The 20660-nt window shown below is 38.0% G+C and overlaps 1 protein-coding gene across 1 annotated transcript; it reads right to left on the minus strand.

Moving 5' to 3' along the window:
- LOC117409525 (spermine oxidase-like) lies at positions 1-19234 on the minus strand. Its single transcript, XM_034015712.3, has 7 exons — positions 19042-19234; positions 12454-12688; positions 9879-10105; positions 6035-6208; positions 2777-3470; positions 2023-2183; positions 1-435 (listed from the first exon to the last, which is right to left on the minus strand). Exons 2-7 carry the CDS (start codon positions 12659-12661, stop codon positions 271-273), a joined length of 1629 nt encoding a protein of 542 aa, XP_033871603.2. The 5' UTR covers positions 12662-12688; positions 19042-19234; the 3' UTR covers positions 1-270.
- Positions 19235-20660: the final 1426 nt, after the last annotated feature.

A 20660-nucleotide genomic window follows, 5' to 3' on the forward strand; every position in this document is an offset into this window, starting at 1 on the left:
AATAATTCAATATGCTTTTTATTAGTTTTTAAAACATTTGCTTTAATACAGAAGGCACTTACAAAAAAGATAAAAAAAGGTGTTAAAAATGTATTTATTCAAAATTTACAACAAAAAAAATATATGTCCTGACAACATTACAGTACATTTCAAAATAAATTCCAATTAAAAAGAAAACCCTTAAGACAAAACTGTCAGAACAAGTGAAAAAAATAAAATGTGTCCTACTAATTATAAAAAGATAAATTAGACACACAATTGTATCACTAGTCAGTGGTTCTTTAAAAGCATAGGCTTTGCGGTTTCTGCATTGTACAGGTCTTGATACATCTCAACGAGGAGAGCAGCCTCTCTCTGACCAGACAGCAAAGCACCATGGGTAGTGGAATAAAACTTCCTGTGGGTCGCTTCTCCAGCAAACAACACCTGCAGTGGCTATGGATATGAGACACAAAATAAACACGTGTTAGTGCAGTGTAACATCCCATAGAAGATAATGGGACATATGTTAATGATCCAACAAGTGGCTATCTAAACAATGCCATTTGTTTTATTATTTATTAATTTCAATGGCAATACAATCAATATATACACTGGGGAAAAAAAAGTACAAATGTGTGTAACTCACCAATACAATGTAACCTAGGTTTGACTTAGGCCAGGACCAGATCAAAATTTGACAACCTGCTAACCACACTTAACAAAACTGTATTTAATAGCTTTTTATGAGGAGAAGAAATAAGATACTTACAAAAAAAAAAAAAAAAATCTATTAAATACAGTTTTGTTAAGTGCGATTAGTGTGTTGTCAAAGTTTTGATTTGGTCCCAGCCTTAGATTGATTAAATAGGCATGTTACACACAGTATGTATTCCTGGCCAAGGCAATGCACACATTACAGATGTGACCACCATGAACATGACCAACACCAACAGCACGTAGAACTTCTCTGCTGTCGTAAACTAAATTACACTGCATAAGCATAAGCCATGCTGCTGCTCAACGTCTGCGCAATCCCATTAGAGACTGCAGGCAAGTTAGAATTAGAAACGGGTGGGTTTATTGAGTGGAGGGTATCTTCAGGGCATCTTGGCACTGAAACAAGGCAATCAAACAAACACACTGCAATACTGGATATAGAACAAAATAAACTTGCTGAAATCCACACCAATGTTTACAGCACTTAAGGAGTCATCAGAATGTAAGATATAAACACGCATTTTGTGTTTTGGAACTCGATTTATTTATTTTTCTCAATGGTTCATAAGCAAGAACTTGAGAAGTGGATCAGCCCAGGAATGTGTCCAGGAGATGCACGGTCTTATGGAAAAATATATTTATACTAACAAGTCATTGGCTGCTGAGCAGGAAACAGCCCTTTACAGAGTCACAAATTTCAAACTTTCAAATTGGATTTCCAATTAAATGCCTCGGCTGCTTCTGACTAAATTAGATTTCATTTTTCCCCAACTCCTAGAAATGGTATGTCAGACACTTTTAAAATATTGAAAACAATTGTAAGAATTCTGTATATGATCTATCTATAACTACACCCTTTGGTCATGATTTAATTTAAAATTTTAGAAATTAAAAAAAAACAGTTTGTGTGGAGTTTAAGAAGTTGCCCTGCCACGACTTTAATAATAATTTTTAAAAAAACACACACATTCTAAAACAGATATAGACTTAACATGTTACAATTATCCACACAGTGATTGGAAGGGGTTATATATAACTACATTCACTCATTGATTCACTCACTGGCTACAAAACTTTGTCAAGTCGTATCTTAAAAGATATCATTGACTCAGCCTCAAAAATGTGGCTCGCTAACCCATTCTATACACTCCCTACAAGTGCAATCTCACCAGTGCATTATACAACCTCATCATACCTCCTCTACACATCTGACCGAAACCCAGTCACACTGATTAGTCTATTAGAACACCATGGTCTTTCCCGTGCTGGACCTCTTCTAGTTCTGTACAACCCTTTTGGTATTGTGCAACGTGGTGCACTTACATGTGCTTTTGTGCTCTCAGTGTAAGGCAGCGACATGGCAAGCTTCTCCACGTCAGTCCCGGTGGAGCCGACACGCGTGAAGGAGTAGGACCCACCGAAGTATGGGCTGCTTCCCCAGGAGGAGCGCAGGATCCTACGAGGTTTTGGAATGTTTTGGTTCCCTTTCAAGAGAGAAAGAAGAAAATAAAAGATGTTAAGATTTGTATCTAAAACACTGGAAGGACAGAACAATTGTTTAGGCTTGGGTATTCTGCACTTCTCTCACTCCAGCTCATGAGTCCACAGAAGTTAAACTAAAAATGAAATAAAAAGTTGACAAGTCGTGTTCCTTACAATTAGTACAATGCATTTATCATGTCTCATATACCATTGTAAAAGAACAGTATTTGAATGACAGGTTACTTTAATTGCAATCAATACAAGTCTTTTGAATACACTGACTTGAATACAAGTCAGTGTTATTTTTAAGTAGCACTCTGATGGCAGGACAGATTGAAAATCTACAAAGGATTCATGCAGGGAAAACCGAGCAGGAGGCGGTACTCTCCGAAATGGGGGGGGGGGGGGGGGGGGGGCGGAGGGGAGGAGAGAATGGCACAAGGTGCAATTCATTTTACAGAAATCACCTATTAAGAAAAATCAGCCTTGAGGGTAGTTGAATTAGCTGGGCTCATTTCTGGCCAAGACATTTTGGCTCAATATTAGGGTTTCCCTGCTTTCTTGCATTTCACTTCACAATGAACATATCCCCCACCTGTAAATTTCCGCAGCAGTTCAGCACAGGTCTCTGCCACGGTCTCATCATCGCATTTCTCCATGGTGAGGGCCTCATCGCCGCAGATCCAGCCACTCAGCATGTAGCCGTAGCGCTCAGGTGGGTACAGAACGTCGAAGCTGCAGATTTTTTTGTACCAGAGCTCCTCCGGGTAGGAGAGGTTCTCAAGCAGTGCCTCGTCCTCCCACACGAACTGGATGCTGTTGCACTCTGGGCTCCAGAAGGGCTCAGAGAACTCCAAGAAGATCTTATCAGTAGTGCTGATCCCCAGCTTTTCAATGGCCATAACCTTGTCCTCGGGCAGCCCGGGGTTGAACAGGGCCTTGTGGCTTTTCTTCAGGATGCCCAGTGAGACCGTGATGATGACGTGGTCGGCAGGGATGAACTCGCAGTCTTCACACTCCACGTAGACAGGGTAGCCCTGGCCCCAGTGGTCGCTGTTGTGGTCTTCGCTCTCTGCGATTTCGTTGCGTACAGATTGGTTCCAGTGCACGCAGCGGATGGGCTTCTGTAACTGCAGGACCCTCTTTGGGATATCCCGCGCCAGGAGCTCCACGATCTTGATGAAGCCGCTGGGGATGACGTGGTGGGCTCCCGGGATCTCGGTCCACTCCCCAAACTCGCTCAGCGACACCTCGTCCATGCTGGGGGAGCTGCTCTCACAGCTTTCCACCTTCAGGGAAAAAAAACAAAACAAAACAAAAAATACATTAAAAATAGGAAAACGGGTTCCATCAATTTATTACTGTGACTACTGTAATGTTTCAAACTTTAGTAAATCAAAGGGCAGTTTTTATTAGATTTAGCAACACTAAGGGCACCTCTGCCCTGGTGCAAAGGAACAGTAATGAAATGTATTGGTTTTACAATGAAGACTACTGTTCAAGGAATCCAAGTGGAAAACACCAACATCACAGTTACACAATCAAAACCAGGCCTCCAAGCAGGAGATGCTAAGAAATTATATTTCAGCACCACCTTATGAACTTAATAAATACATTTACTTTTAATGTTTACTGTACTGTATTGTGGACTACCAGATTTATTTTTTGGGCGGCACACTTTTTAAAGAGCAATGTAAATGCATTGCACCAAGCAGATTACCAGTTCCAGAACATCTGAAATGTTTACATTTAGCAGAAGAGCAATAGATTTAAAACATCAAAAACACACACAATCAAGCCATATTCTAGGCTACATTTATTATTTAAAAAAAAAAGTTTTCAAGACACTTGCAAATATATATCCTTTAGGTGTTACTAAATTCCATTCTTCAAATGTGTTTATGCATTAAGGCAACGTATTAAGGCTATTAATTTATAAAAAGTGTGGTTTTATGCCACTTTTAAATATATATATATATATATATATATATATATATATATATATATATATATATAACTGATTTGACTGTGACTCCTTCAGTGTCTCCACCTACCTAGCTGCATTGTTCTGAAGTCAGTATTTTGTTTTCCACAGCAGCACTAAAAAGATACATATAAACTATTGACTTGATACCCACTCTATTGTATACATATATGAACGATTAAATGTGGGTAAAACAAAAGTCATATAAATCTGTAACTACCGGCTGGCTTCACAGACCCTGATCAGAGCTAATGTTGGAAACCCTTTGCTAAGGCAACATTAGGTAGTCCAAGATTAGTGCTAATAGGAGCCTGTGAAATGTATATTTAGATTTGTACAATACAAGGTAATAACACAACATGTCCATCTGCCACCAGGACTGATAGTTACAGGAAGTCAAATGTATTTACATCAGCATCAGAATGAAATCACAGCTAGAGGAAGGAGGATTTCATCAGCCTGTGTTTGGAAGAGAGTATGGAATGAGTTACCTTGCCATGCTGAATCATTGGGATCCTTTAAGACCCAACTTGACACATTTTTTAGATCAATCAGCTACTAGGAACTGGAATGGTTTCCTCTCATTACTACATTTTCTTATGTTTTAATGTTCTCATGAATGTGTGCTGGCAGGAATTAATTTGATAGCTTGGTTTCAATGAAGAGATGGCGATGATTTACTTACCCATTACTCTGTGAGCATCTCCTACCAGATCAGTCTATATCAAGCACTACAGATTGGGGCCATACAAGCACATTATTAGCCTTGATCAGGCATTGAAACTTTACCAAAAAATTAAAAATAAAACCCCCTTTATTCACATTACATTTCCTCATACAATTGCAATAAACTTATTGCCTTGTTTATTTATTTTGCAGTATTTGTCCTACCCAGTTTATCAGTAGTATCAGACAGTTAGTTATATGTAAAAGTGTGACTTGGGTAGTGCAGCAAGCATACACAGAGACACACACACACACACACACACACTTTTCAAAAAGACAGCACGATATTGTAGCTTTCCTGAATGTAAAAATCAAAACAGACATTTATAACTTTTTTTTTTGTCTTTCACCAAAACATTTCTTTCAGTTGCACAAGGAAATGCAAGACTAAAACAGATAATGGAATCACCTGCTTCACTTTTTTATATAATGGGTTTCTATATACCCTCACACACTAGGGCGCTGCTTCACATCGCATCTAGGAGCGGTGCGTCCAGATTTCTCCCAGAGCAATTTGACGTCCCACTCAACCAATGCGTCTGCACTCGACCAACAGCAGTCAACTCGTGGATCACATCACCACAAATGAAAAACCAGAGGCTCATCGCATTGGAGACTGACATTCCAAGAGAGCTAGTTATAGGTATGTAATTACTTTGGGAAATACTATAAAAAGTACTTTACCTGGGAAAGGGAACTGAAACTTGGGTTCAGACTTGCTGGTGTGGCACTGTCAACTGAGCGTCAAAAAAACAAAAACGAAGCGATGTGCTGGTGTGTCCAGGCCTTAACTAAACTAAACAAGCAAGGACTTTTGTGATTAATGTGTATTCTAATAAATAGAAGGAAGCCTTTAATTATCTAGCCCGGTTGTATTAATAAACATGTTGAAAGTGCAAACATTTCAGTCACCACTCTCTCTAGAATTAAACTGTATGCTTTACATAATCGGTTTGCACACAATATAGTGAAAGAAAAAAAAAAAATACACAGCCCAGATGATGCCAGCAAATCAGTAACTAATGTAACTCCCAACAGCTGGACACACATGGATAGTTTCCAGCTTTCTTTTTAACAAGCCAAAAGCCACTGGCCATTATTCTGAACAGATTGTCAGAATAGATTCCAGTAAGTTAGGCTCACCTTCAAATACTGCTGCAGCATGGCGAGTTTGAGCTTCTTGGTGGTCTCTGAATCATCTGGATCAACTCGGATGCGTTGGCGCACCACATCCCGGGTGAATATGCCAACACTGTTTTGGCTCTCGGCACCAACTGGTTTCCCTCTTTGGAAAAACTCCTGAGTCAGCTCGTAGACCTTCAGGAGGAAAAAGAAAAAATACATTAGTGGTTTGTTGATGCAAGCAATAATCCTTGACACACACCTCAAATTTTAAACCTGATATCGAAAAAGACAATACTTTGTCCGGTTTCTTCAAAGCAAAAACAAAGACAAGCATAGCCTTACACATTTTTATTAAACGTAAAGTCAAAATAAACTGCTTTTAAAAATAGGCCAATCACAGCCTAAACCCAGGCATGAACCTTCACTTTCCATAATGAGCAATCAGATTGCACCAACAACATTTACAGATGGTCTTTCCACTGCCAACAAAATCCTGCAGTATTCCAAAACTGCGTGTGGATCCCTGCGTGAATTTAGGTTTGTAAGTGACAGGGCTTAATCACTTTAAAAACAGGATTATCAAAGAGGTAGCAATGATAGATGCAGGTCTGTCCTGGTGTCCCAAAGACATCCAAAGTGTAACACGCACAAGGTACAATCTGATAAATCATTTATGTAGGACATTGTTAATTAGAAACATGGCACTGGCTACTTACCTACACAAGCTCTAGCAAGATTATTAGTGTAGCGGACATGGAAACCCCGCAACAACACAACTCAGAAATGGCATTCATTAAAGCATTTGCCATTGTAAAAATCTAAATCTGGCATTAGGCAACTGGAACACGAGAGTTTGGGTCAATTCCAAATTGAATTGAAATTCAGAGGTCAATTCCAATACAAGTGTGATCAAGTGTGGAATTTGTAATGAATTGGAATTGAGAAAAATCTCAAAGCTTTGGAATTGGAATTGGCATTTTTTAGTGAATGGAATTATCAATTCCATTTCAATTCCACTGAACAACACCCACTTTTGCACAAAACTACTGTATTGAATTACTTTAAAAAAAAAAAAAAACACACCTGAGGAATATTATTCTCAGTGTAGCCTGGATCAATAGTCAACACAGCTGTATGTAATTCACACAATCACAACAGAGGTCATGACTGATGAGCTGATTACAGTTTATGTTTCCACAAGGAAGAGGAGCCTGAGAAAGGCAGATCACTAGTAGCCACTTCTATTGATAATATGTTTGTTGTCATCTTTACAAGTGAGTCTATTAGTATGACAATTGTGATGTGAATGTTAACTCCTGTTATCAATTAATTGGAATGAGCTAACCTGCCCTACAGCTCTATTTAAGACCCATGACAATCCATATATTGCATGCCTAAATTTCTAGCATAGATAAATTTATCATTTTAATGTTTGGTGCGTTTATGCTTATATAGTGAATTTTTATGCTGCAGGTAGAAAATATTTAGTGCAGATTTTCTGTAAAAGATTTGTGGTTATATAATTGATGAACTAAGAGGTTCACAAACTACTCTCCATAATACATTAACAGTTTTTGTAATAAATTGGTTAAGTGTATCCACTCCAAGGGAAATCTGTATTTCAATGGGTAGCTCTTACCCGACTACACTTTTTGCATAGTTTGCATGCATCATACCTCAGATGCCTGTGTACTAAGCAGGACTTGCTGAATGATTTAGTATTATCATTTGTATCCTACCCTATCTTGCCAGATTAAATACAGAGAATTAGATAGTCCATCTTGAATCTAGGGTTCATTATTCTAAGGTGGTGATTAAATGCTAAGCTTCACCTGGTAATTGAATACTGCTTATTTTGCTAGATTTGTTGTTTAATGTGTTCTGTACATAAAATGTGTGGTTTTTATTTATTTATTTCTCTGTGCATTTTCAGAGAAAGCACCCTGACATCCTTGGGGAGTTTGCTGATCTGGCCAGACTTCAGAACCTAAGTGGGAGGCCACAGATCCTTGCCAAGTGAAGCTTGCCAACAACATTGTTAGCTTCACTGCTAATGATCTCATCCCCCTGTCTGTTGTAGACAGCACAGCCTTTCGCAACATCCTTAGCACAGCTGACCCACGCTTCACCACACCCAGCAGGAAACACCTCAGCCAGAAGCTACTTCCTCAACGCACCTCTATCTCAAAAGATTCGGCCGAATACCGAATCTACAAAAACTGACAAGAAAACAGAAAGAAACTGTTGAATGAAAAACAGACTGGCAGCTACTAACAAGGGACGTGCACAATCTATAGTTGAGCCTTTTAGTTAATAGTATTTTTTATTACCGAATGGAAATATATCCCTGAATAAGGTTTCAGTTTGAAACGTACACAATTTACCGCTAGCCCCCTCCCCCCCCACAATAGAAATGTCAAAATACAGAACGTTTACTTTACCTTTACAGGAAAGGAGAGCTGCATCTTTGCTATAACCCACTATTTTCTTTAATGACATTTCAACCTGTGTCACCTGATCTGAGAGTAGGGTTGCCAACAGGCTCCAGAATCTCGGGACACTTTAAGGCAGGTCAGGTTTTGTAACTCAACTCTCTAAACTGTAATGTATTTAGTAAAGTGTGAGATTCTAGAGCCTGTTGACAACCCTATGTGACAGCTATGATGAAAAAATTACCTTAATGATCTCCCTGCGAAATAAAACCAACATTGATTTAAATTAACTGTGTGTGTGTGTGTGTAACACATATCAAATAGGCTATGAAATAGTTTTAAAATATTTTAATAAAACACAGCAGTTCCCAAATGGTTCAACTTGTTTTGGGACACTGCAAGAACGTAAAATTTAATTTACTAAAACATATTGTTCCACAGTGTCTTGCACATCTGACAGTTGTAAAGTTACAACAAATACATATTTCTGTGCACCCATTTTTATTTTATTCTCTTAGTATGCTCTCTAGAACACATCTCAGACAAAACAACAAAGCACAAAAGTCTACAACTGCCATTACTATATATTACAGGTTTACTGCATAACTTTAATAATCCATGATAAGTGTGATGTGAGTGTGCTGTTGCATACGGGGGTATGTTTGCATTCAGCAGCTGCATGTGTTTAGTGCGTGCACCACCAGTAATTTAGGGAGTCAAGAGCTGCGACAGAGTTCATCAAACGTGTTCTTGTTATTAAATACAAAAGTTACTTTCAATACCAGATTTGTGTCTTATTTAAAGAACTGCACACATTGGAGGGATGTATTAAAATGGTTGTGTGTCTGGGCGGATATATAGGATTCGGTTCACCGAATCCTAAGTATTTGGCAGAATCCGAACCCTGCTCAAAAAGTAGGTATTCGGGCCGAATCCAAAACCGAATCCTGGATTCGATGCGTCCCTAGTTAAAAGTGGCATTTTGTGCAAGTGTTTTATCTTTTAATATAAAATTATAACATTTCATGGACTAGAGGTAGAATTAGATTTGGAATGATAAAATTGCAAGGGAACTGAATGTGTACATGAGTGGAATTGGAATTGACTAGATTGATTTTAAAAAAATGGAATTGGAATTGAATCTGAATCTAAATTGACCAGTAGAGGGAATTGTGGAATTGACTCCAACTCTGTGAAACACTATTCCAGACATTGATTCACATGACAATGAATAAAATTCAGACATTGGAAAGGGGCCAATATGAAAAGTACTGCAGCAAAAGCGACCTGCAAGTAAGTAAATTGGGGTCTAGAATATCTTTAAAAAATTAAATTCACAATGAATCAAGAAATTCCCTCACGTTTTGCGCTATCAAACTCACTTACACCCAGTCCCATTCTATTGTGTAGAATCCTGCTCTGGCACCCACCTCGTTGTATATATCGCTGAATTCCTCAACCAGGTCCTTGGGGATCCTCCTGCCAGCGTTGGTGAGGTAGTGGGCCACTCCATTCTTGGCATAGAGGCTAATGCGGCCGACGCTCCTCTCCTCGTCTGTAGTCTCTTCAAGTAGGCCATTGTCCTCTGCCAGGTGAAAGACAGGATTGCCAGTGGCGCCGTGAATCCAGGTAGCTCCAAGTTCCAAGGTAGCGTGTCCTGAAAAAAAAAATAATAATAAAAGGGGCGGGGTCTTTTTAGCAATCAATTACTTAGCTGTGGAGGCATCTCAGAAACACACACACACACACACACACACACACACACACACACACACACACACAAACGCTCGCTCGCACGCACACACACACCATAACCTGTCCTTGCAATTGTACCAAACTAGGTTCTGGACCTGCCACCCTAAATTATTAGTGCCGGAACAAATGTGGATTTTTCATATTTAATTTGAATTTGGTGGAAAATAAAAGTGCAATTCGTACAATGTTATACAGACGTGCTCAAATTTGTTGGTACCCTTACAGCTCATTGAAATAATGCTTCATTCCTCCTGAAAAGTGATGAAATTAAAAGCTATTTTATCATGTATACTTGCATGCCTTTGGTATGTCATAGAATAAAGCAAAGCAGCTGTGAAAAGAGGTGAATTATTGCTTATTCTACAAAGATATTCTAAAATGGCCTGGACACATTTGTTGGTACCCCTTAGAAAAGATAATAAATAATTGGATTATAGTGATATTTCAAACTAATTAGTTTCTTTAAATTAGTATCACACATGTCTCCAATCTTGTAATCGGTCATTCAGCCTATTTAAATGTAGAAAAGTAGTCACTGTGCTGTTTGGTATCATTGTGTGCACCACACTGAACATGGACCAGAGAAAGCAAAGGAGAGAGTTGTCTGAGGAGATCACAAAGAAAATAATAGACAAGCATGGTAAAGGTAAAGGCTACAAGACCATCTCCAAGCAGCTTGATTTTCCTGTGACAACAGTTGCAAATATTATTAAGAAGTTTAAGGTCCATGGAACTGTAGCCAACCTCCCTGGACGCGGCCGCAAGAGGAAAATCGACCCCAGAGTGAACAGAAGGATAGTGTGAATGGTAGAAAAAGAACCAAGGATAACTGCCAAAGAGATACAAGCTGAACTCCAAGGTGAAGGTACGTCAGTTTCTGATCGCACCATCCGTCGCTTTTTAAGCGAAAGTGGGCTCCATGGAAGAAGACCCAGGAGGACTCCACTTTTGAAAGAAAAACATAAAGCCAGACTGGAATTTGCTAAAATGCATATTGACAAGCCACAATCCTTCTGGGAGAATGTCCTTTAGACAGATGAGTCAAAACTGGAGCTTTTTGGCAAGTCACATCAGCTCTATGTTCACAGACGAAAAAATTAAGCTTTCAAAGAAAAGAACACCATACCTACAGTGAAACATGGAGGAGGCTCGGTTATGTTTTGGGGCTGCTTTGCTGCGCCTGGCACAGGGTGCCTTGAATCTGTGCAGGGCACAATGAAATCTCAAGACTATCAAGGCATTCTGGAGCGAAATGTACTGCCCAGTGTCAGAAAGCTCTGTCTCAGTCGCAGGTCATGGGTCCTCCAACAGGATAATGACCCAAAACACACAGCTAAAAGCACCCAAGAATGGAGAAGAACAAAACATTGGACTATTCTGAAGTGGCCTTCTATGAGTCCTGATCTGAATCCTATCGAACATCTATGGAAAAAGCTGAAACTTGCAGTCTGGAGAAGGCACCCATCAAACCTGAGACAGCTGGAGCAGTTTGCTCAGGATGAGTGGGCCAAACTACCTGTTAACAGGTGCAGAAGTCTCATTGAGAGCTACAGAAAACGTTTGATTGCAGTGATTGCCTCTAAAGGTTGTGCAACAAAATATTAGGTTAGCGGTCCCATCATTTTTGTCCATGCCATTTTCATTTGTTTTCTTATTTACAATATTATGTTGAATAAAAAATCAAAAGCAAAGTCTGATTTCTATTAAATATGGAATAAACAATGGTGGATGCCAATTACTTTTGTCAGTTTCAAGTTATTTCAGAGAAAATTGTGCATTCTTTGTTTTTTGTGGAGGGGTACCAACAAATTTGAGCATGTCTGTATTAAAAGAAAATCTCTTGGGAGTAAATAACTTGCCGCCCCATCAAAATGAGGTAGAATCAATCTTTTACAGTTAAATCACTGGTATCTATAGCTTCTGCTCACTTTCCCTGAACCCATAATGATATCCTGTTTTACACCAGCAATCCAAAGTCCTGCTAAACTTACCCAGACTTATAACAAGAGTTATAGGAGCAGTGTTCATACTTATACCAGTTGAGTGGACATTTAGCACGGGCCCAGACTGCTTAGATTTCTGGCACCTGCTCACGACAGTAATAAATACCAAGGTATTTTTAAAGGGCAGGACTAGTTGCAAGGAAACTGACTAGCCCTGCTTTACCAAGTGTCAATATGTGATTAATTTGAACTGCTTGATATGTTTTGGTCGACATTACCCCCACAGCACTGTACTGCTCCTGCTTACCGAGTTGTACACTTTGCACTCTTCCTCCAATGCGGTCAGATGCCTCTAGGACCGTGACATCGGTGAAGCCGTTTTCCAGGAGGGTTTTAGTCGCTGCGAGCCCTGCCAGGCCAGCACCAATCACTACTATTCGAGGCTGTCGATTTCTCTGCAAGCCACTACTGAGGGGATCATCTGTGCCGTCTGAAGATATTTCACAACTTTGCATACCGTCCAAACTCTTCTTCTAAGGGATCTAAAAACATAGGAAAAAAGTTTACAAATTAAAAGTAGGGAACAAAAACAAGTTAAGGAGAGTAACGTAATCTCTGAACGTGAGTAAAATGGATTTGATAATGCATTTCGTCTAGATTATGGATATGGTCAGAGGAGCATTTAATTTTTTATTGTACAAGACCAAATTAACTAAATAATAATAATAATAATAATAATAATAATAATAATAATAATATCATAGAATGCAGTAGCTGAAGCAATCAGCACTTCCCTCCAGAGCAGTGTGGAGTTGTGGTTAGGGCTCTGGATTCTTGACCGGAGGGTCGTGGGTTCAATCCCAGGTGGGGGACACTGCTGCTGTACCCTTGAGCAAGGTACTTTACCTAGATTGCTCCAGTAAAACCACAACTGTATAAATGGGTAATTGTATGTAAAAATAATGTTATATCTTGTAACAATTGTAAGTCGCCCTGGATAAGGGTGTCTGCTAATAAATAAATAAATAAATAAATAAAAATAATAACATCCACTACCAAATCATTATATGTAGCAACTCTATATGTATGGGGCGGGGGGCGGAAAATGTGTCAGTAAAGTATGTACTGAATACCTAGAGTACAAGACAGTGCAAGAAGTGCTATGGTAGAATATGTTTGAAAACATACAAAACATACACTAAAATTAGCACTGTCCACCCTTTCCCCCTCCAACTCGTGTTATCCAGAGGCAGGATTTCAATTTCGTCATTCCCCATCTCGACAGCAAAGCGCTGTATAGCGTAAGCTGTATTGAAAGAAATGTCTCAGAAACCCTGTGCTGTTTGGGATTTTTTTGTTAAAAGCCCATATGACAAAAAAAAAAAAAAGTTGCAAACTGTTCATGTATCATCGAGGCACAACCAATCTCTGGGGTCACTTGACAAGTGTAAGTTCATATTATTATTGTTATTACTATTTTTAGTAGTAGTAAATGTAACCTGCTTGGAACGGAGACTGTTAAATAAAGCTTCGATTTGCCCAAGTCCTCTGCAGTTCTTAACTGGCTACAATAAGGTGCTGCTGCAATGCAAGCTTACTGTATATTATAGATCGCAAGCATCATCAATTACTTGTACATAAACAATGTGCCTTTTTACTTAAATTATAAAAACATGACTACTGTTCTATACAACACATTTTTAAACTATATGTGAATGTGTTATTCCATTTATATAAAATAGAATTTTCAATCAAATATAAACTAGTAGCTATGGTGATGTCGCAAGTAATTTTTGCAAATTAGTACCACTGAAGGTTTGAGCCTTCCTTCGGTAATGTGTTTCTGAACATTCGAAGGTCAAAATGTACCCTTCATTGCAGCCCTATTAAAAAATCAATATAACTAAACACATACATTCAATGGTAGTGAATACCAAATAAACTGTTGTACTGCACCATTTAGGAATGTATCATGTAGGAACACAAATACTGCATAGCTGTATCTGTTCCCCCTCTGTTTTATTTCTTTACATTAACAACAGGTCACTAGACAAACCCAGTTTTAATGAACCAAGAGAAGAGATCACAATCTGCAGTTGTGTATTCTGGGACCTGCTGTATTAAGTCATTGCCATTTTTAAATTACACAGTTCAAGATGTGCAGACAAGATTCCTGTACACAAAGTGCACGCAAATTAAAAACAAGCCTAATTGTGCATTTTAGATTTAATTACAGCAATTGAGATCTATTTAAGGGATAAAAAAAACACACACACACACAGTGCACTTAGACTAAGCGGGACAGAACATTGATAAGCAATAATTATTTATTTAGACAGCATGCAATTAAAAAATCCTAGTTGTTCTGCACTCTATGAAAGTGAAGTCATTACTCTTGGCGTTTCTTGTAAACTCTGCACCAAGTTAACCTTCATAATATTCTCTGGATTTACCACTAGAAGCACAAAATCAGTAATTAAAAGAATTTTGTTTCACATGACAGATGTACAAAATGAAAATGGCCAACCCTTTTCTGTTGGTAAGGCTGCAGGGCTGTATTCCATTTTGCAGGGAGCCCCAGCCCCATTTAATATCTATTAAATTCATATTTAACAAAAAAAAACATATCCCTACATGTTAAAAGGAAGCCTTTAAAATGATGTGTAAGGGAGCAGGTTCATGATTAGAACAGAATAAAACTACTCAGCTTCCTTTTTCCTCCTACCACCTTCCATGTAGACGACTCATTTATCCTAGGATTACCACACATCCTTGCTGACGAAACATACACAACTCATGCTTTAGGTTTCAGAGCCTCACATGATTCACCCACATCTTTACGCATCCTGTTTTAACTGGTCAACAATGTACGACTAAAAAGTCAGGATGTACATGACATCACTTGGAGCGTATGAAGGGGATTCTTTAGAATTAAATTGTACAAATCTCAATCATCAAGATGTGGCAAAATGAGCCACTGGAATTAAAGTAATGTTGTGAACGTGGAGGAGTTTGCCAAATGTAATTGTTATGATCATATACAAAACAATGTGTTATTATTGGAGCTTTTAACGTAAAAGTAAAACCCCCAAACAACCATTCCCAACAGGGAATTCGCTGTAGGGCTTTAGGGTGAACGGATTGTCTACTTTGTTTTACCCAGCATGCTAAGGGAGAGGGTTTTAGTGACAATAATGTTTTAACAGAATTACATACAATCTCCCATTAGACAACTATTCTAAACCAAATTAGCTGCGTCACAGAAATGGACTATGAATGCCAGGTACTATCCCCCTAGCAGCCAGCAGTGCCAAGAATAATCCATAAACTGGGGTAATGAGTTTCTATACTGTACCAGCTAGTAATTCTTATTATTTTATTATTATTATTTATGTATTTCTTTGCAGGGGCCCTTATCCAGGGCGACTTACAGTTGTGAAATATCACAGTGCAAAGTATCACAGTACAAAGTATCACATTACAGATAAGAGCAGTTAAAGTACAGTAAAATCAGTATAAAAAGATCAAAGAGCAAAATAAGGAATACAGTAAATAATTACATTTAAAAGCAAGTTCGACTAAGAGCAGTTAAACATATAGTAAAAATATTTGCTGATACGAGGAAAGTCCATTAAGATTATGTAGTAAATACGATAAATGGATAAGAACGATTTAAAATAAGAGCAATTACAAAAAACGTGAATATGGATACCTACAAAAGAGTAAAATCAAGTACAAAATGCAGGAAATAGTTATAATTAAGAGCAGTAGTAGAATTCCACAAGGTATAGTAATAAGGCTATACAAACAGGGCCAGATTAACGCATAGGCAAACTAGGCACTTTTTTAAATAAACAGATATGGATTTGCGCGCAGACTGGAAGAACTTCGCTTACTGACATGTCAGCCGAGGCAGTGTATCTCACTTGTGTTGACACAAAATTAAACTGGCTGACCCGGAACTTACTCTTGCTCACTTTTGTGAGGTGACACAAGTAAATTCCAGGCCAGTCAGTTTATTTTGCTTTAATACAGCAAACGATGTCGTTTCCGGGGGAAACAAAGCATAAACACCGAAAACCTTATCCCTGACTTTTGCGATCTGCGATGAGCAAAATCACTAACTCGGTAATCCATTTTAAGGCACAGTGAGTGATTAGGTAAATACACAACAGCAGGGTTGCAAAGGAAAGCAATTATTGAAATGGCTGGTCGACACAAATCCGTTCTATTTGGCAAGTTTTCTGAAAGTTTTAGTCACAAAGGAAAAACAAGTTGCAGATGATCACTAATGCAGTAAACACTGTTGGGGAGGAGCAAAGAACAGTAGCCGAAATAAGAAAAGAAATGATAGATCTAGCGAACAGAACGAAATTAAAAGGAGGGAGATGAAAAAGATTTAAAGTTGATTGAGGAAAACCAAAATACCTCACTGTCAAGAGATATGGAGCTGTGAAAAGTGACACGCTGTACTTTGAAGTTCTATACATACATAAGGAAAGCCCTTCTCCAGCTGTGTAGAAAACGTATTTAAAGAAAAAGTGTACTGATCTGTGTTTACTTTTCTGAAGATTTACTGAAAATGGTCTTTTGGACGAAACATATATAGCCAGCCAAGCACATTCGCTACCTTGACACTTATTAGTCTTTACGGCATGCCTGATAATCAAGCTGTGATTAGCCTCACTATTTAAACGTGTCGGGCAGGTAATAACATGCAGATGGCTGCTGCAACAAAGCTTCATTATTGCTGTGGTGAATGATACTGAGCCGACTTGTTACCGTGACTTGGGGATTGGGTGGGTTCCTTGTAGATTTCATCTAGTGTGAAGGAGGCGCTTGTCGCTATTTTTGTCACTTGAGTTTGGTCCATTTTATTTATTTGTATCACATTTGTGTGTTATTTAACTTATTTATTGTACATATTTAATATTTCTTGTATTAATATTATTATTATTCATGTAATAATAGCTGCACAGCATTGCCGCCAGATTAAAGCAATGCAATCTTCCCAATAATGCTATTATCATACTGAATAAATTAGGACTTTTGGTATATCATTGTATTTAATAAATAAACCATGTTTGTTTTTACAACCTTGTTACTGTTATGTTTCACCCACAAAACTTTGGGTCACGTGTCATTGAATACATAATTTTGTTTTGTAATTATTTAAACCTTTTGTATATATATTTAAAAAAGTATACTGTGTGTGGTGTGTGGTGGTGGGGGTTTATAAAATACATTCAGATGACAACTTGTCTGTGTTTTACCTGAGAATACCGTTCAATAAAGAGTACAGTTCCACAGCGAGCTAGTATGAGGGCCATGGTATGTCATAAAACAGGATCTCTGAAGGAAATTGCTACTTGCGGCTGCTGTCTGGCAGTCTCAGGTTTCTGGTGAAAATCAGCGACGTCGCAGCCCTGCAAAAGTTTTATGAAACGCAAACTGTCAACCTGTGACGGGTCTGCGACAGCGATTCCTCGCAAATCGCTTTTATGAAACAGCTCTCGGAGGTTAATTTATCAAACCATCAAAAATACTGATAGCGCTTCATAGCTATTAAATGGAAATGATTCTGGTCTTTTGCCAAATTCCGTTCCACCTCTGACCCAGACTCTGCAGTCCAGATTACTGGGACACTTCAGTGCAAGCGGTGTCCTGCCTGGTTTTTGTTCCAACTGTACCCTAAATTACTTAACTGGACCAATGAAGTGCTTATTAGAAGCTTAATTGGTCCAATTAAGTAATTGAGGGTATGGTTAGAACAAAAACCAGGAGGGACACCGGCCCTCCATGACCAGGGTTGGAGACCCCCCCACCCCGAGTTAAATGAACTATATCTGGAGGACCCCCAGACCTTTTGCCAACACAGCATTCAAAACCTATTCATCAAAGCCACTGACAACACCAATATCATTTTGCCATGAATAAAATCCCCTGCTTACTGTTAAACACTGTATGTGTTCATTCTAAAATGAGTGGTGTTTATATCTGGGACAGCCCTTTTTAATAGTTTTCAAACTGAAAACTGCCTGGCTCACAACAATAGTCAGTCTACTTTGTCTAGAAGTTGTGTACATTTACTGTTTGTAGCAAGTATGACCAAAAATCTTAATATGCTCCTATGCCGACACAAATAAATACATAAAAAAATAAATACAATGTTTTATAAACAAATGACCAATAAATCGCGCTTATACAATATACAAAACTGCAGCTCTGTCCAAGCAGTACTGTTTTTTTTTTTGTTTGTTTTTTTTGCACATGAAAGTCTGTATCGTAACTCCGATCACGTTAAGGTAATAATACGTATATTTAAAATAAAAAAGGGGTTTGAACTTCCTACAAGATACGCTCCAGAGTCACACACAGCTCAAGCTTACGGTCACTATTTTCAGAAATAGTAAGAGAGGAGTTACAATGTGGCACTCAGCTGGCTACTCCTTGATGCCACGTAAAGAAATAGACAATGGCAATTTAGCGCCGTCAAGCTTTTGTAAACAAGTTACATTAAATTATCATTATTACACGCATAGCCATGAATATGGTTATTCACAAAACATTTTGTAAAACTAACGGCAAAATAAACAACACATATTATCCACTCCACACGTACCGTACAGTACTGTATAGATATTTTAATCTTTGAGACAAAGATTACACTTCTGGATACTATGGCGTTTCAACAGAAAGCAGAAACCAGATAAACAGTATTATATAATTACTGTTGAATGTTTTTTTGGTTTAATTTTTTTTTTTTTTTTTTGCCGTTCATAATACCGTGCTTTTATTAAATACTTTACATCCCGGCTTTGTATTCTGTTGCTAGACGACAGCAAAAGAGTGACCAAAAAAAAATCACAATTAAAGTATTACAATTCACATCTACCTGGCTCCGATCGTCGTCAGCATACAGCGTCCTAGAGAGCTCCTCTTTGTGTTTTCTCTATCTTATATCCTGCTTCGCTTTGCTTTATGTTTTCCGTGAGTGCTAAAACCAGAAGCAGCCAGTTCCCCGTTGCTGCTGCCTTCCACTGAATAAACATGAGGCGCCGTGACGTTTGATTCCTGACCAGCCTCCCATTAATTCTTGAATTCTTGAGCTGCAGGTCGCACAAGTAAGGTACACAGATTTACCGAGCTCTAGTGCAGCACCGAAGTAGCCCGTCAAAAAAACAAAAAGGTTTATGCGCAGCAGCGGTACAAACCCTTATGGATATATATATATATATATATATATATATATATATATATATATATATATATATATATATATATATATATATATAAAAATTGTATGTACAAAATATAATTTGTGGATAAGGGCGTCTGCTAAGAAATAAATATAATAATGATAATAATAATAAATACATTAGCGGAACAATTTGTGAACAAGACATCAATCAAGTAACAGTATAGCCAAACATTTTAATAAATCAATTACCCAACAAAATGTATCAATGCGATTAATAACTCGATTTAGTTAATGTTGGATTGTTAGTATTATGGCAACTATTTCTTATTTTCTTTATTTATTCCATTTTGATAGATAGATAGATAGATAGATAGATAGATAGATAGATAGATAGATAGATAGATAGATAGATATGACATGTTTTGTTATGTGTTTTCTTTATGTAACACATATGGTAAACAGTAATGCAACATTCCTCAAATTATATTCTGCCACGACATATTAAGATTACAGTTAGACCATAATTACTAGGTGTAAAGTTCAGTCCATAGCTTAACAACGATGTATTAATCATCATTCTAGGACCGATATATAAAATTGCAACAACTTGTAAACATATTAATATACACATTGATAGTCTAATATAGAACAAATTACCAGTTCTGGGCACCCAGTGCCAAGGTAGATGTGTGCACAGGAACACACTGGTCTGACCAGTTGTTGTGTTTTATATACCCTCTGTTTGTGACGCTGTTGTTTGGGGGTGGGTACCTTCAGGACTGAGCCTGTACCCCGGTATATGATCTCTATAGGTACACAGACTTTGAATCCCCCATAACTATAAATACATTCTTCAAGACACAGAACCGCACCCCAATAAAAAGAGTCTTACACAAATATAGAGTAAATGTACATAGAAATTCCAATACTACAAACACACAGATTATACAAATTAAATGTTATATTGAAATATAGAACAGTAACATATCTCCAACAGTTAATACTGAAACATATCAATCAATACTTTAAATGCTAAACAGTCCAAAGCACCTTTGACCATTGTTCCATAGACCAATTTCTGTGCTCTTGTGCATATTTTAGCCCTTTAGTCTTGTTCCCCTTTCTTAACAGAGGTATTCTTACTGCAACACATCCTTTAAATCCTGATTTCAAGAGTGACCTCCGTACTGTTGATTTGATGGACAGCGATACCTGTGCCTTCTGCCAGTTCTGTTGTCAATTCAGCTCTTGTCTTCTTTCTGTTCCTTAAGGATATTATCTTCAAGTATTGCTCATCCTTGTTAGACAGTCCT

Source organism: Acipenser ruthenus, chromosome 2, assembly GCF_902713425.1.
Source record: "Acipenser ruthenus chromosome 2, fAciRut3.2 maternal haplotype, whole genome shotgun sequence".
NCBI lineage: Eukaryota > Metazoa > Chordata > Actinopteri > Acipenseriformes > Acipenseridae > Acipenser > Acipenser ruthenus.